The 19,829-nt window shown below is 26.7% G+C and overlaps 2 protein-coding genes across 2 annotated transcripts; both read right to left on the bottom strand.

Moving 5' to 3' along the window:
• Positions 1-328: 328 nt before the first annotated feature.
• On the bottom strand, positions 329-2,575 carry LOC115695007 (aspartic proteinase CDR1-like). Its single transcript, XM_061105732.1, has one exon. The coding sequence runs from the start codon at positions 2,381-2,383 to the stop codon at positions 899-901; it is 1,485 nt and encodes a 494-aa protein (XP_060961715.1). The 5' UTR covers positions 2,384-2,575; the 3' UTR covers positions 329-898.
• Positions 2,576-3,751: 1,176 nt separating this feature from the next.
• Positions 3,752-6,522, bottom strand: LOC115695001 (aspartic proteinase CDR1-like). The gene is made up of 2 exons (XM_030622101.2): positions 5,526-6,522; positions 3,752-4,737 (listed from the first exon to the last, which is right to left on the bottom strand). Exons 1-2 carry the CDS (start codon positions 6,169-6,171, stop codon positions 4,010-4,012), a joined length of 1,374 nt encoding a protein of 457 aa, XP_030477961.1. The 5' UTR covers positions 6,172-6,522; the 3' UTR covers positions 3,752-4,009.
• Positions 6,523-19,829: the final 13,307 nt, after the last annotated feature.

The raw sequence follows: 19,829 nt of genomic DNA, 5'->3' as shown, positions 1-19,829 counted from the left end.
TCTCACTCTAACCGAGTTGTTTATGATATTAGTGCCAAACTCACCTCAACACAATAATAGGAATGTGTTTTTGTTTACATGCAAGTTAATACAAAATACATTTTGATACACATCAGAGCATCTCTAATGGTAAAAATTTAGAGTGCTTGCTGAGGTGAACATATTATGTGGTAAAATATTGAGATGTTATACAATTGGAGAGATTGGGATGGCATTCTAAAAATTTACAATGCTAATCATTTTTTTTAATAAAAAATTGAAGATAAAAAGTTATTGTAACTAAAAATTAGAATATATATTAAATAATAATATGTGAGATCATAATTATAGCATTTTTGAAGAGTGTTATACATTAGAGTGTTTTTAGGAGTACGAGTGTCAAAAGTAATGTAGAAAAAGAATAAAATAAAGTATTATATTTTTAGATGATGTGTAGATTTTTTAACATCATTAAAAAATGTTATTATTGAAGATGCTCTCCGTAAATATACTTTTACAATCTTGTCCTCCCAAAAAAAACTAATAAAATAATGTTATATATATTGAAGCAACATTTATGAAACAATATTTTTATGTATTTAATTACACAGTAATCTCTTATTGCAAGCAAAATTGAACTGTATAACTTGCTGATACAATTCATAAACTTTGTCTTATTTAAGTTGTCAAATTCCTCAAGTGATAGTGAGGGATTACATAAGACCCCATAATATAATATATAGAATGATGATTCCAAGCCATAAGAGATAATTTAATTTTGAATTATTTCATTTTAGAAAAACAGAAATTAACTTGCTTCCGCCATCTTTTTATGCTTTAAAGATGGTTTTTTTTTTTTTTCTTTCATTGTAATCTCTAAAATATATATAGATATAGATATATAATCTCCATTAATATACTATTTGGTACAATCAGTGGACTTAAACGATAAAACTTTTTGAGTTAAGTCATACTGCACCAAAAAGTTGGCCTGAGCCACATTACCGAAGATGAGAAGATCATCCTCATCAGTTGGCCCAAACGCAAAGCACAAAACATCTTCCGTAACTCTAAGGAACGTGTTCACACTCTTCAACTCCAGATCTCCTCCCTCCTCGAAATGAAGAGTGATCACCTCAGCAGCACCCATTATATCATCCGATTTGGTCTTGTAACACAGACTCATATACCCATTTGGGTCTTTACCAAACTCCAAATTCTTTATCGACTTTATCATAATCGTTTCCAATGCTTTGTATAGCTTGGTAGGCAAATAAGTTAGCATGGTCCCTGAATCTATAATCATGTTACCACCTTTCTTTGATGAACTTGCCAAATCAAATTTCATACTCCCAACACTGACAGCTTTAAGTGCTAGATAATAGTAATTTTGAACATTAGTATTTATTAGTAAAGGAGTAGATGATACCTCAGGACCTGGAACCAAACTCGAACCACCAAAATACAATTTACTCGATGATGATGATGGTGTTGATAATGACTCAGGTACCAAACAGTAAGAGAATTTGCCATTAATGGAAGAACCCATTTGAGAAATGAGAGAGAGTTTCCCAGCTCCTAGTCCAATGATTCCAGACTCGAGCCCGCTGAAATCACCTCCGTTTCGAAACCCGCACCCGAAAATTCTGTTGGGGAATGAAGACGAAGAAGAAGAAGAAGAAGAAGAAGAAGAAGAAGAAGAAGAAGAAGAAGAAGAAGAAGAAGAAGAAGAAGAAGAAGAAGAAGAAGAAGAAGAGAAGGTGAGAGTTTCGAGGGCCAGTGTTCCGTTTGTGTAAGAGGAATCTCCATAGGAGTATGTGTAACGGCAGGGTGGTGATGGTGGTGATGAGTCTGAAATATTGCATAAGGTACTTTGCTTATCCAAGTACATACACTGTTCGGATTTGCAAGGAAGAAGGTGGAAAGTTGAGGAAGATTCGGGTCGAAACAGAGGACCCTTTTGGGTGAAACAATGGGGACATGGGTGGCATTGGGTCCAGATGAGATCGCTTCCTGTGTCAGCAATGGCTAGAATTGGGAAAGGAGGTGTACCTATAGAGATGTTGATTAGATATTCTCCTCTGCTGGGGAATAACTCAGATTGGCCGGCACTAGTAGTTGTAGTAGTAGTAGTAGTACTGATGTTGTTTTTGTTCTTCTTTTTGGTTAAGATCAAGTGGTTGGTGCGGTGGGTGGATCGTTCAAGGGCCATGGATAAGCGTTGCCAATGGGTTTGTGAAGAAGAATAGAATGGAGATTTTGGCGAGTCTCGATGGATTAATTCTAAGTTAATGATGTCATCACCATTATTTTTGCAAGAGATTAATGAAACAGTAGTTATTGTGGTGAATGCGATGAACAACAACCAAACTATAATATTATGCTGTGACTTCAACATTGTCATTTATCCCTTCATAGAGTATATTGAAGTATATTTTTATGAGTTTATTTTTTAAGATTCAGAAGCCTATATATATATTATTATATTTGGATGTAGAAACATAATTTGGATTTTTTTTATTACTATCATTTAAACAAAATTCAAAATGGTATCAAACTTTTCTATCATTCATCAACTATATTTAATTAATTTTACAATCTGAAATATATCCAACATTTATGGTATAAAATTATGCCAAAATTAAATATCAGATATATTTTTAGATATATGTAAAAATTATTCTATATTTGACCAAAAACTATATATTTACAAAATTTAATATTTTTCTTAAAAGTATAAAAAAGTAATTATCATTAATAAAGAGTTATATTTGAAACCCATAAAATTATAAATACACCCCATTATTAAAAAAAAATATAAACTTAAATAATTTTTAAAAATTACTCTTAATATTTTTTTAAATTTTTTTTCTCACATTATTTTATGTTAATTTTAATACTTATTTTGATTTTATTTTCATAATTTTTTCTAACTCATGTATATATTTTTTTTATTTTTTTCTAAGAAAATTTCATATAATTTTTTATTTTAATTTTTTTGTCATAATTTTTAAAATATAATTTAATTTTATTTAATAGGTATATTTTTTAAGAATATAAATTGAAAGAAAAAAGTTAAAAATACTTAGTATAATTAAAGATATAAATTTTATATAAAATAAAAATTATTAAAATAGGATGTACTTAACAAATTTTAAGGTGTAAATAAAATTTAGCTAAATTATATCAATAAAATAATATATAAATTTAAACGATTATATTTTTTGTTGAGTAAACTATATTATAATTTACATCAGTTATTTGGAGATGCTAACGGAAGAATTGAGTTTTATTATAACCTATGTAATGAAGATGTAGTAGAGAATTATTTGGTTAATTAGCAATAAATATAGATGGGAAAACAATTATTATGAGTTATAAAGAGTTGGCCGCTTCGCAAATTTAAACCGTCATTATGCTAATTATAATTTATTTTATTTTTTATCACGACCACTTTTTTTGTAGTCACACTATCAATATTCACATATAATTCAAAAAAAATATATTTGAAAAAATAATTAGTATACATGACCGCCGCTCTTACCATGTCTAAGTTAAACTTGCGCAATGTTCAAAAAGATAAAAAATCTAATATATATATTTTTTTTAATTAAATCCAACTTTTTAATTAATATCATATATTATTTTTTTCCAATTTTTTATTTTTTTTTATTATTTTTATTTTATTGTATTGAAATACATAACAAATTTAATAAAATAAAGACTTTTCATATTTCATAAAATATATAATTATATGACAATATTTAAAAATATTATTTATAAATTATTTTTTTTTTTAGAAATTTAATTTTTAAAATAAAAAAATTGGATTCAAAATGTTTAAGATTGCCTATAAACTAAAACAAACACTACATATTCATCACGAAATCATCAATTATTAAAAATTAAAATACCAAAAGATAATAAATGACGATTAATAAAGAAGTTGATTTCAATTAAGAAAAAAAAATATTCATGATGATAATTCATTAACATAATAGTACGTAACTATATGAATGAAGGTAATTAGTTAATTATAAGTAGAACAATCGGTTGGCTTAAACGAAACAGTATTTTTGACACGATCATAACCCACCAAGAAATTCATCTGAGCCAAATTCCCGTAAATAGCTATGCCTTGAGCCGATACAAAAGACAAGCACACCACTGTATCACTCACTTGAACAAACGTGTTAAGCTGACTCAGCTCCACGTCAGCGCCTTTGAAATTCATAGTGATACTCGGCGAAACAAAATCTTTGCCACTCGAGATTTGGTAGCACAGACTCAACGTACCACTGGGGTCTTCCACGCGCTTCTCATTTTTCAGCTCACTCGCCACCGCTGACTCAAAATCCGAGTAGAATTCCTCTGGCACCAGCGTCAGTGTAGTTCCTGAATCAATAATTATGTTGCCTTGGGACACTGCTGCAGGTGTTGATGATGACGATCTGAAATTGATAAATTTCTTGTTCTTCTTACCGTTGAGGCTTCCTACGGTTATACCTTCGAGAGTAAGGTAATAGAAAGTGTCGGTTTCACCCTTTACGATAGGTGTGGAGACTACTCCCGCGCCGGAAACAACTGCGTTTGATCCAAAGCTGAGTGTGCTTGAGTTTTTCGTCTGATTTCCGCCGGAGATAAAGGGGACCAAGCAGTAGGAAAACTTTCCTCCGATGGATGATGTTAGCTGGGAAGTGAGGGAATCAACTCCACCGCCGAGTCCGACAATGCCCGAACCGCGTTCGTCGAAAGTTCCTTACAAAAATATTATCATATAAATACTTAAATAATTTACATTTTATTACGAGTGCTTGTAACATTTTTTTATTTCGCTTTTTTTTTAATTAAAAAATAAATATATTTTTAAAATTATATTGTATAAAACTATTTATTATTTTTTAATTTTTTAATTAAAAGTTTAAATTTTTTTAAAAAAATTACTTTTAAATTTATTTTACATTTTTTTAATTAATATTTTGAGGTACAAACACAACTAGACTTAGACTTAGACCCTATCCCCAACTTCAAATCCAACATAAATAAGATCAACAAACAAAAATAAAATTTACTTAACACATTTTTATTTTTTGTTTTAAAAATTAAAAAATAAAAATAGTTACAAAACATATTTTTGTTTTTCAAAAACAATATTTTACTTTTATTTTGTAATTAAAAAATTTAAAAACAAAAATATTGCTAATCACCATCTATATTATTAAAAAATCAGCACATTAAGATAAAATTATAAAGTTAAAAAGAACATACATTTTTTACAAAACTAATAAAAAATGTTACGTAATAATATATAAATATAGTAAAATAAAAATATAAAAAAAATACATTTTGAGGGAACGCCCGAAAATGTTTATATAAAATTTAAAATATTCGTGTTTCGGATAGTTCAAGCAAAATTTCTTTTGTTTAGTTTTTCTTGTATATTATCGTTTTAATATTCAATTAATAAATATAAGTATATGATAATTAATTAATATTGTATAAAATAGAATAAGGTTATCACGCCATAATTAATATTATATATATACCATCACTATTGTGGCTGCAACCGATGATGAAATTGGGGAAGGTGACGGGTCTTCCAGAGGTGGAAGAGAGGGTGAGAACGTCAGTAGCAATGTTACCGTTGGAGAAAGATTGGTCGCCGTAAGATACGGAGTATTGGCATGAATCGTCGAGGGAGGAGCAAGAGGTTTTAGCTCCGGTGGCGGACTTACAAACAGAGGAATCACAGGTAGCATCTCTGTATGTTTTTGAAGAGTTGGGTTTGAAGAGAGGAGCCACTTGCTTGTAACATTTTTTGCAAGGGCTGCACTGAGTCCACGTCAGATCGCTGCCTGTGTCAGCAATGGCTAAGATATCAAACGGCGGCGTTCCGATAGAGATTGACATTAGGTACTCGCCCCCGTCTGTGTACAAGGTTGATTCAACTGACGAAGTTGATAATTGATGAGAGGAGTAGAGTGTGGAGGCTCGTGTGATGGAGCGGCGGAATGCATTGGCTAAACGCTGAGAATGAGTCTGTGATGGGTTGTAGAGAGGGGATACCGCCGAGTCACGGTGGATGATCTCTACACTGAAACCATCGGAAGAATACGAGTGAGAATAAGATGATAGTGATAGTAGTAATAATAATAATACTATCAAACACTGAGATGAGAAAAGAGATTCCATGTTACTATAATACTAAATAATATATGTTAATTATTTGTTATAGTATTGTTTTGTTATGATCTAAACTAGTAGAATATGTATATTTATATACAAGAGGTATTGGCTGATTAGTGAAACTATTTGAAATTTCCATTTATTGCCAAATTTTGGATTGGAATAATCGATAGGTTTGATATATACAAGGAAAGTCAATGATTTTGTTGTGTTTTATGTTTGAGCTTTGTAACAGTAGTGCTTAGTATATTTACCCCCTAAAAGTTATTATTTTAAATTATATGAAATAAGGACCACTAATATACTTTTTAATATTTCTGTTTATATTGTTATTAGGCCGGCAATTAATAATTTTCTAGATTATTGCTACTATATTATATGTATATAATACATTATAACAAATTAAGAAATCATAGTAACAAAAAAAAATCACGAAGCATATCAATTCAATCCTTGTGTGAAAGTTGATTTTTTTTTTTTTTTGCTTTCTAATCTGATCTGACCGAATTAAATACAATAAATTACCCAATTAAGATTAGTATTTTTTTTTATTAAATTTCATGCATTTATTGATAATACAAATACTGCATGAGTACAGCTCACTGATACAAAGGATTATAAGTAGAAAATCACCAAATCTGTGATTTTATTTCTTTAATTATTGTCAACTTTTACAGAAAGTTATAATTATTTTTCTTTTTTCTACACTATGTATATGTATCATAATAAGGGGAAAATTCTATGTAAATTTACTCAAAAATATGTATACATAGAAAGATATCTATCACTTTACAAAAAAATAAACATATATCACTCATATATAAGAGATAAAATAATATCTCTACTGAATATCTTGTTCTCACTAATAATAATGATAAAAAACATGGATTATCTTATATATGATTTTTTTATTTTTTTTAGATAATAATAATAGTATTTCTCAAAAAACAAAAATAGTAATAATAGTATTTCTAATTATTTTATTTTTTTACATATACATTTTACATCTCTCAGTGTTTCAGTTTAGTTTGATAAAAAAAAAATACAGAAATTACTCATTGACTCAAAAATGAAATAGAGAAAAAAAAGTGATGCATTAATCTTTCTGTATTTTAAATTAGGGAACTAAGCCGCGCTTTGCGCGGTATTACTCAATTTTTGTAATATTTTTATATTTTGAAAATTTTATATTAATTAAGTGATATAATATAAATTATAATACTTTTTTTGATAGAATAAAATATAACATTTTAATGTGTGTATTATAAATAAAATAACACTTGAAATTATAAACGAAATTTGCTATTGTCAAAATATGTAGAAAATTGTAATTTTATGACAAATATTAAAAATTGTAGAATTAACAAAGAAATTGCAAGTATTTTTATAATAAAATAAATAAAAATAATAATTTTTAAGTTTAATAAACTAGTCTTGTGACTGATTATGCAATTTTTTTTTATTATTATTTAAAAATTTATTTAGACTTTTTTTCCTTTGATGTTGAAACTATCGAAATATCATTTATTATTGTGTAATATTATTTTTTTTGTGTAACTTACTTGATATGTTTAACTTACTGAATAAATGAACCAAAAAAAAACAAATATTTATTAAAAATATTAAGATAGTTTGTTATTATATAAATATTTAAAATTTTAGATTATAGAATTAATTTTAACAATATGAAATTTGTATCTTAAAGTGTAATAATAAAAAGTGTTTGTAATATATCAAGCTAATAGGACTATATAGAAAAAAGAAATACACAATTTTGTGTATAAAATATGTAAAAGTAAAAAATATTATGTAGTATACAGTAAATTGTTATTACAAGATTAATATAAGCATGCATGGTTAGTTCAATTTTTTTGGGACCAAAAATATATGTGTTATTCTTAAAATTCTAAAATTTTAACTAAATGAATATAAGATATTAAATTTATTTGTGATTTAAAAAATATAACATTCTTTTACTCATTTGCATAGTATTAGAAACTTATATGCATAGAAAATATATATTATTTAGTTACTAATAAATCTTTTAAAAAATAAAATTCATAAAAATTTATATATATATTTTTTCAATTTATATGAACTATATATATAAAATTAAATTATAAATATATTTTCATTATATATGTATTGGAAATTTTAGAAGACTAAAAGATTCAATCTATTTCATGCATATATGTTATTTATAAGAATAAGAATATTCTATATAACAATAAATAATAAGATTTATAAATATATATATATATATATATATATATATATATGAAAAGACATGAGTTATGTGCATATTGTTGCGATATTTTGCACACGCAAGTGTACGTATCGTTTCAAGTAGTAAAACTCACGAGGAGTGAGGTCGATCCCACAGGGAGTGTAGTTAAGTACGTTAAAATTAAATTTTTACTTCTATTTGGTTAAATAAAAATAAAGAAAGAATTAAAAATAAGAAACTAGTAAGAAGCAATTATTCAAGAAAATTGATAGTTAATAAAAACTAGGGCTTCGATTTCAATTGTTTCTATTGAATATGGCCTAATATGATTATTTTCCTAATATTAATCTCTATGCAATAGCAGGTTTACTAAGGTAATTTATAGTCTTCTCAGATATATAAATCTCAATTACATGCAAACTTTCTACTCTCGTGATAAATTTAACATGCAACAGGCATTAAGCATAAAAACCCTATAAGCTATCTAAATCATATAGGTACTCTCGTCCTATATCGAAATTCAGTTCTATTTTACTATAGCATATTTGACACTCACTTCTCAGATCTCGCATCAAACTCATAGACAGATAATTGGTGATCAGGCAATTAAAAGTAATTAAGCACAAATAAAATAGAATACATAGAAATTAGGGGGAAAATAAATCATATTAAAACCATAAAACAATGTTAAACAATCTCCATCTAACCCTAATTAAATAATTAGCTACTCATGTTTATGAGCACAATTACACATATTAACTTTAAGAAAAGAGATGAAAATAGAGAAGAGAAGAATACTGAAAACCCTCTGAAGAATGCCTCCAATATTGCAGTTGATCTCTCCACTTTGCATCTGTATTCTCTCTGTTTTTCTCTCTAAAATTGCTTGATGAAATCAACTCCCTTCTTCCCTTTATATAGGCATTGAAGGCCTAAAAATATGGAAAAAACGCAATATTTAAATTCCCACTCGAATTTAAATTTTTGGGAAACCTCAAACGAGATATTTTTTTTTCTGCTGCGTCGACTGATAGTATTTTGGCCATAACTGTCTCAATATTGCTCAGAATTGGACGATTCAAGATGTTCCGGAAAGATAAAAGAGAGATCTAGAACTTTTATGTTTTGACTTTTTCCAAAATCTAACCAGAACATCATCGAATTTAGACTTGAAGTTTCGACTTTATTTCCTTGCACAATTTTATGATATTTTTATCTTTTTCCCATCTTTTTCTCTGATATTTTTCTAATCTTCTTCTATTTTAAATCTGCACAAATAAAAGATAACAAGCGTAAAGATGCTCCAAACACGATTAAAACTCAAATAAAAATATACTTAACTTAATCTAAAATTAATACTAAAAATAACCTAACAAATTCCCCCAAACTAAGCTTTTACTCGTCCTCAAGTAAGACACTAAATAAACATTAAACAAGTCAATATCCAAAACATGAGTAATTTTCAAGTAGCTTCAATAACATGATTATGAAAAAAAATTCACATATGCATATAATTCAGAATTTCAGTTCAATTGCACCCTTGACAGATTTTAATTTATTTTCATTTAGCTCATAAAACCATATAATGCAATTAACTAACAATTAAACCACTTTATGCATGTCAATTACAATCATCAATCCACTAACTCAAAATTCCATATGCTTGCAATACTTACTACTCTCCACTAATATAGATTAATGCACAACTAAGAATCAGAAGGTCTTTCTAGGCTTGTAATGTTAGACTTAGGTAAAGGTAGTTGAAATGGTCATTTAGGCTTGTCTATACCATAAGCTTCTCCAATCAAGTCACCCAATATATTTTTCACACAATCCCAATACCCTTTTTCTAATTAATTGAGAGATATTTAATTAATTTTTTTTTCAACAAAATTGTAACAACTTTATAATTATTTATTTTTTTTCTAGATTTGACACTGATTGTCAGATTTTATTTTCTTTTCTTTTTTCAAGTTGCTGCCAATCTAAATTTTATCACATTCTCTCAATTTTCACACTTTTTCTCACACACATACAATAAATTTCCCATCCAAATTCCCCCAAACTAAAGATCTACTTATGGTATGACTAGGTTTGAAATTTTGGATATTCATGGGTTTATCTTTTTAGGCTCAATATGTGTAGAACAAAGAATAGGTTAAGGCTCAAAAAAGGGTAACTAGGATAAACTTACAAGGATGGCTTGAAAGGCACAATCGATCCAAAAAATGCATAAATCACTTTCCTAGTCATGCATAATTTATTATTTCGCCTCAAATAGCAAGCAAGCAAGTTCTAGAATTTATTTCAAACAACTTTCCACATGTTCCAATTAACATACATAAACCAATTCAATTACTGAAAAATTACATAATATGATTCTATGTTCTTTCAAGTATAAAATTAAAATTAGTCAAGAATGTAATATCACCAAGCACACGGATTTTCGAAAAAAATAAATAAACTTTTCAAATCATGCTGCCTACCTACTTTCAAATTGACTCATATTAAGAAAATTGACTCAAAACAATAAAAACTAAAAACTAAAACTAAAAAGACATAAAACTTAAAAAAAAAAAACTCAAAATAAAAATAAAAATTAAGTCACCCCCTCCCCCCCCAACTTAAGTGACACATTGTCCCCAATGTGACATTAAAGAAAAAGGAAAGGAAACTTACCTGGGTGCCACATCAATAAGCGGTTGACGCCCATAATAAGCATCATGCAAGACAACTTGAAAATTGTTATTGTACTTGCCTTCAAGCTTGGCAAGCGATGAGTTATTACAAAAATCAGTACCAACAACATAAGACTTTGGATGATGAGCTTGGGGAGAAGCCTTTCGTAGCTCGCAGAGGATGTAATATGGTGTTGATGAAATATATGGATTCATTGGTGGTTTATTAGTCAATATCATTGATGAAGTCGAATCAATGATGTCATGTGCTTCCTCATCCTCCAATGTCACAGTATCTACTCTTTCATCTAACAAACATTCTTCTTGTTGCTCACTCTCCACTTGGCTATCCATATCCTTGCTTGTGATTTCATGTTCAATGAGTTCCTCTTCACAAGGATCTTGATCTTCAATTGTAGGCTCATTATCTTCCTTGTATTCAACTAATGACCCTTCTTCATTGTAGCAATAACTCCCATAACTTTCATTATTGGAGTTATTACATTCTGAATCATGAGCCACTAAATTATCACATAAGGATCTCACCATGTCTGTTAAGCGATTAATCTCTCCTGGAAGTGATTGCATAAGTGCTAGTAGTTGCTCCTCTTTTTCAGTTTGTTGGGATGAATTTGGGCAATAAGGTGGGTATTGGTGACTCCAACCCTGAAGTGATGGATCCCAATGCCAGTCGTAATCAAAATCTGCCATATTATTCAACAGATTTATTACATCATTGCCTCTCATTAATAGAGGTGCTCCAGTTGCCTCTGCTCCATAATCAACCCAGCTTCTTGTTTCATTATTAAGTCCATTATAGAAGAGCCACGTAAAACATCCACTTGAGAAAGTGGGATAACATCTCTCTCCATACTCTTTAAATCTCCTCCAAGCAGAATAGAATGCTCATTGTGTTGTTGGGCAAAATCCTCAAGATATAGCATCTAGATTTATCTTGCAGGTCAAACTCATAAGTAAAACATTAGTAAAATTAAAAAAATAAAACTAAATTAGTACTAAAAAGATAAAAATTTGAAATAACAAAATTAATACTAAAACTAAGAAGAAAAACCAAATTAGAACAAAATTTAATTTTTAATAATATTAACTAACAATCCCCGGCAACGGCGCCAAAAACTTGTTGCGATATTTTGCACACGCAAGTGTACGTATCGTTTCAAGTAGTAAAACCCACGAGGAGTGAGGTCGATCCCACAGGGAGTGTAGTTAAGTACGTTAAAATGAAATTTTTACTTCTATTTGGTTAAATAAAAATAAAGAAAGAATTAAAAATAAGAAACTAGTAAGAAGCAATTATTCAAGAAAATTGATAGTTAATAAAAACTAGGGCTTCGATTTCAATTGTTTCTATTGAATATGGCCTAATATGATTATTTTCCTAATATTAATCTCTATGCAATAGCAGGTTTACTAAGGTAATTTATAGTCTTCTCAGATATAGAAATCTCAATTACATGCAAACTTTCTACTCTCGTGATAAATTTAACATGCAATAGGCATTAAGCATAAAAACCCTTTAAGCTATCTAAACCATATAGGTACTCTCGTCCTATATCGAAATTCAGTTCTATTTTACTATAGCATATTTGACACTCACTTCTCAGATCTCGCATCAAACTCATAGACAGATAATTGGTGATCAGGCAATTAAAAGTAATTAAGCACAAATAAAATAGAATACATAGAAATTAGGGGGAAAATAAATCATATTAAAACCATAAAACAATGTTAAACAATCTCCATCTAACCCTAATTAAATATTTAGCTACTCATGTTTATGAGCACAATTACACATATTAACTTTAAGAAAAGAGATGAAAATAGATAAGAGAAGAATACTGAAAACCCTCTGAAGAATGCCTCCAATATTGCAGTTGATCTCTCCACTTTGCATCTGTATTCTCTCTGTTTTTCTCTCTAAAATTGCTTGATGAAATTAACTCCCTTCTTTCCTTTATATAGGCATTGAAGGCCTAAAAATATGGAAAAAAAACGCAATATTTAAATTCCCACTCGAATTTAAATTTTTGGGAAACCTCAAACGAGATATTTTTTTTTTCTGTTGCGTTGACTGATAGTATTTTGGCCATAACTGTCTCAATATTGCTCGAAATTGGACGATTCAAGATGTTCCAGAAAGATAAAAGAGAGATCTAGAACTTTCATGTTTTGACTTTTTCCAAAATCTAACCAGAACATCATCGAATTTAGGCTTGAAGTTTCGACTTTATTTCCTTGCACAATTTTCTGTATTTTAAATATTATGATATTTTTATCTTTTTCCCATCTTTTTCCCTGATATTTTTCTAATCTTCTTCTATTTTAAATCTGCACAAATAAAAGATAACAAGCGTAAAAATGCTCCAAACACGATTAAAACTCAAATAAAAATATACTTAACTTAATCTAAAATTAATACTAAAAATAACCTAACACATATAATTTAATTATAATAATATACAATTTATTATTATTATTATTATTATTATTATTATTATTATTGTTATTGTTATTATTATTTAATATGATTAGATTATAATAGATGTAGTCATGAGTTACACCAATAATAATAATAGTAATAATAAAAAAAAAATGTAAATGTGAGTTACTCATTTAATTATATAGATTAATAATAAAAAAAATAAAGCACATTTGAAAAATTTTATAATATGAAAATGGAATACAAAAAATTACTATATATATATATAAACATTAATATATAACAAAACTCTAAAATTTTAACCTAATAAACAATTGTATTTGGGACTATATATATAAATACGAACATTAAAAAAATAAAAACTATACAAAGAATATAAATAATTTTTTTAATAGAAGAATACAAATAGTTGTAATAATTAACAAAAAAAAATATTAATACAAACATAAATAATAGAATTATACAAAAATACATAGTTATTTTTTGTTACAAATTTTTATTTTGAGATAATAATAAAAATTCTAAATAAATAAAAAAATTGAAAAAATAAAAAATATGAAACATAACTCTAGGATGTCATTTCATATTGGTTAACATCAATATTATATAGATATTTGATTTTTTATACTTATTAAACTTAATTTTTTTTTTTAAACCAATACATTTTACACTACAAAAAATATGCCAATTTTTTGAAAACCCCAAAAATACACCCTATAACTCAAACTCTTTCTCTCTCCTCCCCTCTCAGCCGACTCTCTCAACTCACTAACCCACCACCCTCACCCACGGCAGCCACCACCCTCACCCACGAAAACCCCAACCTCGACGACCCTCACCACGCTCAACCCACGGCACCCACGAAAACCCCAACCCCCGCTCAACCCATGGCACCCACGAATCGCCGCCCCAACCCCAACAACGGTCGAAGCCCAAGCCTTCTTCTCCACCGCGGTCGAAGCCCCCAGCCCCCTTCTCTCTCTTCCTCTCTCTGAAAACGATTGAAAAAAAAAAGGCCCAGTCCGATTGGTCGGACCCATCGGACCCCATGGTCCGACCATCGGACCAGGGCTTTTTTTTTCAATCGTTTTCAGAGAGAGGAAGAGAGAGAGTGGCCCGATGGTCGGACCATGTGGTCCGATTGGTCGGACCCCATGGTCCGACCATCGGACTGGGCTTTTTTTTTTTTTTTTTTTTTGTTTTCATTCGATTTCAGGGAGAGAGAAAGGGTTTGAGTTATGAGGGGGGTATTTTTGGGGTTTTCAAAAATTGACATTTTTTTGTAGTGTAAAATGTATTGGTTTTAAAAATAAATTAAGTTTAATAAGTATAGAAAGTCAAATTTTTCTATATACATAAATTTTGTATTTAGTTAAAATTACTATATAGATGGAGAAATTGAATTGAAAAAAAACGAATAACTAATAGTATTGTTAGGGATTAAAGATAGGGATGTTATATTTTTTATTATTATCATTAAGTGAAAAAAAAATTATTATAAAACACTACAATTTAAAAAAAAAAAAAATATATCAAAAGAAGAAGATGTCACCTCACATATTTTAACATCACAATTATAGATGTACAAAATTTTATTTTTATTCACGATTTCGTTATTGGTATTGAATTCGATGATAAAAATATAATGGATAGAGTTGTTCTTCCATAACCTTTGTAGTTGGAGTCGTGGTGGACTACAACGAAGACGAAATTTATACTGAAAAAAAGTGTTAGAATTAGACAATTAAAAAAAATGACAAACATAGTTTGATTGATTCAAAGAAAGAAGAAAATAATACATACTAAAATATATAAACAACATTGAACAAAATAGTAATGAAAATTAAGAATTTACATTTTAAAAGATATTCTAATTTACAAACCCTTACATGTTGCACATCCCAATATATGTATAGATAGTGGTATTCAATCTAATAGAAGTTTTAAAGTGGAATAATTATATTGTAACCGAATATTAATTATATTTTTTATGAATTGAATGGAGTTAATAATAAAATCATAAATAAGAAAGGAGTTATAATAATAAAATAATTTAGAATTAGAGTTATAAAACTGAAAGGTCATTAACTTTTTTAACTAAATAAAACTACATTATTATTGAACATAAATGATTAAATAGAAAAAAAATTAACAAAAGAAAATTTAAAAAAAAAATAATGAAAGAGCAAATAAAATATAAATAAATATACATATAGGATGTCATGTCATCTTTATTAACATCAAGATTATATATATATGGGAAGTTTGCGGCATTAATACTCAAATTGTTGAGTTTGTTACAAATAAATACCCAAATTTTAAAAATAGCAGCATAAATACTTAATTTTTCAATTTCTTTTAATCTGTTACTACCCATTTAACTATTCTGTTAAGTACTAACATAAATACCATGTGTTAATACTTCTTTAGTCCATCTCATAATATTTATTTTAGAAAAATAAAAAAAAAATCATTTAATTATTATAACAATTACCCATTTAACTACTTTGTTAATTCATCCAAAAATAAAAATTACCAAATGTTGGTATTTTACTGGTCCACTTCAAAATATTTTTTTAAAATACTTAAATTATTAAAAATGTAATTATTATATTTTTTAAAAATGAAAAATGTAATTAATTGAAAAATTATGAAATATTTTAAAAAAATCTTTTTGAATTAACATTAAAACTTTTCTGAACCATCATCTTCTCTGTCGCACTCTCAAATCCCAAAGTATTTGATCTTCCTCCATAAAATAGATCCAAATATTATTTCTCAAGCAAGTGTGGACGGAGGGGTCAGGCGAGGTTCAAAATTCGGGCAACTCTTTCTCTCCGAGAGAGGCGAGGAACGACGAAGGACCATTGAAGGTGCATCACTCGTCGGTGGCGGCTAAGGGACGAGATCTGTGTTAGAAATTTCTTTATGGGATGTTGACGGTGGCAAGGCATCGAAACTTGGAGCCGGAGATAGATCCAGATGCATGGGTTGAACGCATGGCATAAATACTCAATTGATTTTTTCATTGTTCTTGATGGCTTGAGTGTTGGTTTTTGGTAATGAAATTTTTTGTTTGGTTGTGGATGAATTTTGAGAGTTTTTTTTTTAATTTCTCTCGACAAGGTGAGGTTGTGCGAAAATTTTTTTGATTGGGGATCAGTTTGTTTTTTTCTTTTTTTATTTTTAATGGAATATTTTTTGTTTAATTTTTTAAGCTAAAATCAGTTTAATTTCTAAAAGCTACTTTATAATTTAAAATCTTTATTAAATGATTTTTTATTTTTCTAAAATGAATATTATGAGATGGACCAAAGAAATATTAACACATGGTATTTATGTTAGCACTTAACATAATAGTTAAATGGGTAGTAACGGATGGAAAGAAATTGAAAAATTGGGTATTTATGCCACTATTTTTAGAATTTGACTATTTATTTGCAACAAACTCAACAGTTTAAGTATTAATACCGCAAATTTCCCTATATATACATATATACTAGAGAATAGATCTGCGCTTCGCGCGGTTTTGAATAATTTTTTTAAACTTATACATTAAAAAAAGTTAATTTATTAAATACGAATAAAATTTTAAGTTTAATAATTTATGAATTTAATATAAAATTATTATAATATATATATTTATATAAAAAAAATTATATGTAATTAGCAAAAATATTAATTATAATACAACAAAAATATGGATGTGTCTGGCATGAAGTTATTGATGATAATTAAAAGTTATCAAAAATAATAATTCTTTTTAAATAAGTTCAAAATTAATAATGGCATAATTTTTATATAATTTAAAAATATCATTTATTTATTTAATTATAACAAACTTAATTAATTTGTTAATAATAACATATATTTTTCTTCAATAATAATTAAATATTATATATTTAATTTTTTTTTTATAATTGGTGTTTTGGTATTTATACAAATAATAATTTAAATATTAAGAAATTAAACATTGTAAATTATTCAATATTTTTATTGAATGAGAGGTAAATATTTCAAAAATATTATTTATTAGTTCAAGATTATTATTCATAATTTGTTATCTTTTCTTTGCTATTATTATTTATAATATCGATATGAAACTTTTTTTTTATTATAATTAATAGATATGTTTGTCTCTTTTACTTTGTAGTTTCACATTTTTTTTAACTATATGCATAAATTAATTAAGAAACATACTAAATGCAATTATAAAATAAAAAAAGTTACTAACATTATAAGTAAATGTGAAAAAAATAATCAAATGTATAGATTTTTTATGGTAGATATTAATTTATATAAATTTAATCAAATTCAAAAAATATATATACATAACACCAAGGCAAAAGTGAAATATTCAATAATCTATACAAAATAAAAATTATATATTAATTTTTAGATAAATTGAAATGAATTTATAAATATTTTACTTATAACCAATGAGTATACTCATATAGTTTAAAAATAATGTGACTTTTATGAAAAGAAAATTACTTAGAAGACATATTATTCAATATATATAATATTATAAAAGAAAACACAAACTAAATTTAATGAAATAAATAAATAGTACAAAAATAATTATTGGATGTATCTTGATCATTTGATTTGTGTTATTATTTATATAAATATATAGATAGATATAAATATATATATAAAGATACAGATTAAAAAAAATGAATTATATAATATATAAATTCAAATATAGAGATAATTTTGTATCAACTTTTATTCGTCTTTCTAAAAATTAGGATGTAAAATTTCTTTTTTTTCTAAAATTTTAATTATGTAATTATAATTTTTTTATTATTACTATTTCTTAAATTTTGTTTGGTATTATCTTTTATATAGGAAAATAATAAATAGGATAAAAAATTAATATATATTGGAGAATTAATAAAATTAAATTAGTTAGTTAAAAAAATTAGAGAAGAAAGGGAAATCAATAAACACAATAATAATAATAATAATAATAATAATAATAATAATAATAATAAATACAATGATTGAAATAAAAACAAAGTAAAAGAAAATTGATATTAAATAATCCATATTTGCTAAATTAATATTAGAAACTACATCTAAAATGATGGAGATTTATTCATTTTCGTTATATATATATAGACATATTAATTATTGTACTTTTTCTTACCCTTATCCAATGTAAAATACCACACAGTTTTATACTCTCATATCTCTCCTTATGTCAAAAATATGTGAGTTTTGAAAATAATAAAAAAGCATCCCTTTCAATTCAAAAATCACATAAAAAAATTTGGAAAACAATCAATTTAACTTATATATGTATATAAATAATATTTATAAACAATAACTTCGTAAGTTTAAAAATACTGTAATTTTTTAAGTTTCATATCATTCATTTAACTACCAAAACAAATATGAAGATAGAAATAGATATTTTACCTTAGCAACTTTAAAAAATTTGAGGCGGCCTTAAAAAATCAACAATTCTCTATTTAAGTTTAATATATATAATATACATCTGAACAAAAAGAAGAACTGTTATTATTAATAGTAATACAAATAAAGAATCAAAGAATATAAAAATAGTATCCATTAGAACAAAAGCCACTCAATATATAGGTGCTAATATAAGAAAATAAAAAGGAATGCTTACATGAAAATGGCTTTCAAAGACATACAGCATCATCCTTATTATTTCTTCATTTGAGTTTAGTATACATCTGAAAAGTGAGAACAAAAAAAATGTTAATAATAATAGTAATACAAATAAAGAATCAGAGATAAGAAAATAAGAACATATATAGAATATAATACACTCAAAATATTTTATAAATATAGGAAAGATAAAAAGAAAATATTTATACATGAAAACATCAACTTTTTGCCTCAATTTATATATAAGGTTTCATAAAGTTTAATCACTCTTACTATTACGTTATTGAATGTTATATTCATATATTATAAATTTTTAAAAATTTAAAATTCATTGCTAATTATTTTTCTGTATTAACTTTCATTCATTGGAAAATTATTTAGTTATTTGTAACTCATATGGTATTTATGATATGTATATATGCATTAAGCTTACAACTAAATGATATTTAATAATTTAGAAAGTTATTTGAAATCTCTTAACATAACATTATATACCATTTAAAGAAAAAAAAAAGTTACATTGTATTGAAACGTTTGCATATGTTATTAAATTGTGAGCCCAAAGGTTTTGTAATTTGTAATAAATGAAAGCTAAATAAATTAATAGTGTGTGTTATCATCAAAATCTCTCTAATAACGTAGTGTGAGGCATTGATCA

The sequence above is a fragment of the Cannabis sativa genome, chromosome X (assembly GCF_029168945.1).
Source record: "Cannabis sativa cultivar Pink pepper isolate KNU-18-1 chromosome X, ASM2916894v1, whole genome shotgun sequence".
Classification (NCBI taxonomy): domain Eukaryota; kingdom Viridiplantae; phylum Streptophyta; class Magnoliopsida; order Rosales; family Cannabaceae; genus Cannabis; species Cannabis sativa.
This window is presented reverse-complemented; position numbering and strand designations above follow the sequence as displayed.

Bases quoted from the DNA above. Each gene is read 5' to 3' on its own strand.
- LOC115695007 (XM_061105732.1), bottom strand. From the start codon at position 2,383: ATGACAATGTTGAAGTCACAGCATAATATTATAGTTTGGTTGTTGTTC.
- LOC115695001 (XM_030622101.2), bottom strand. From the start codon at position 6,171: ATGGAATCTCTTTTCTCATCTCAGTGTTTGATAGTATTATTATTATTA. The intron at 4,738-5,525 runs GTATATATATAA...TATTTTTGTAAG, and splicing joins TTGCAGCCACAATAGTGATG to GAACTTTCGACGAACGCGGT.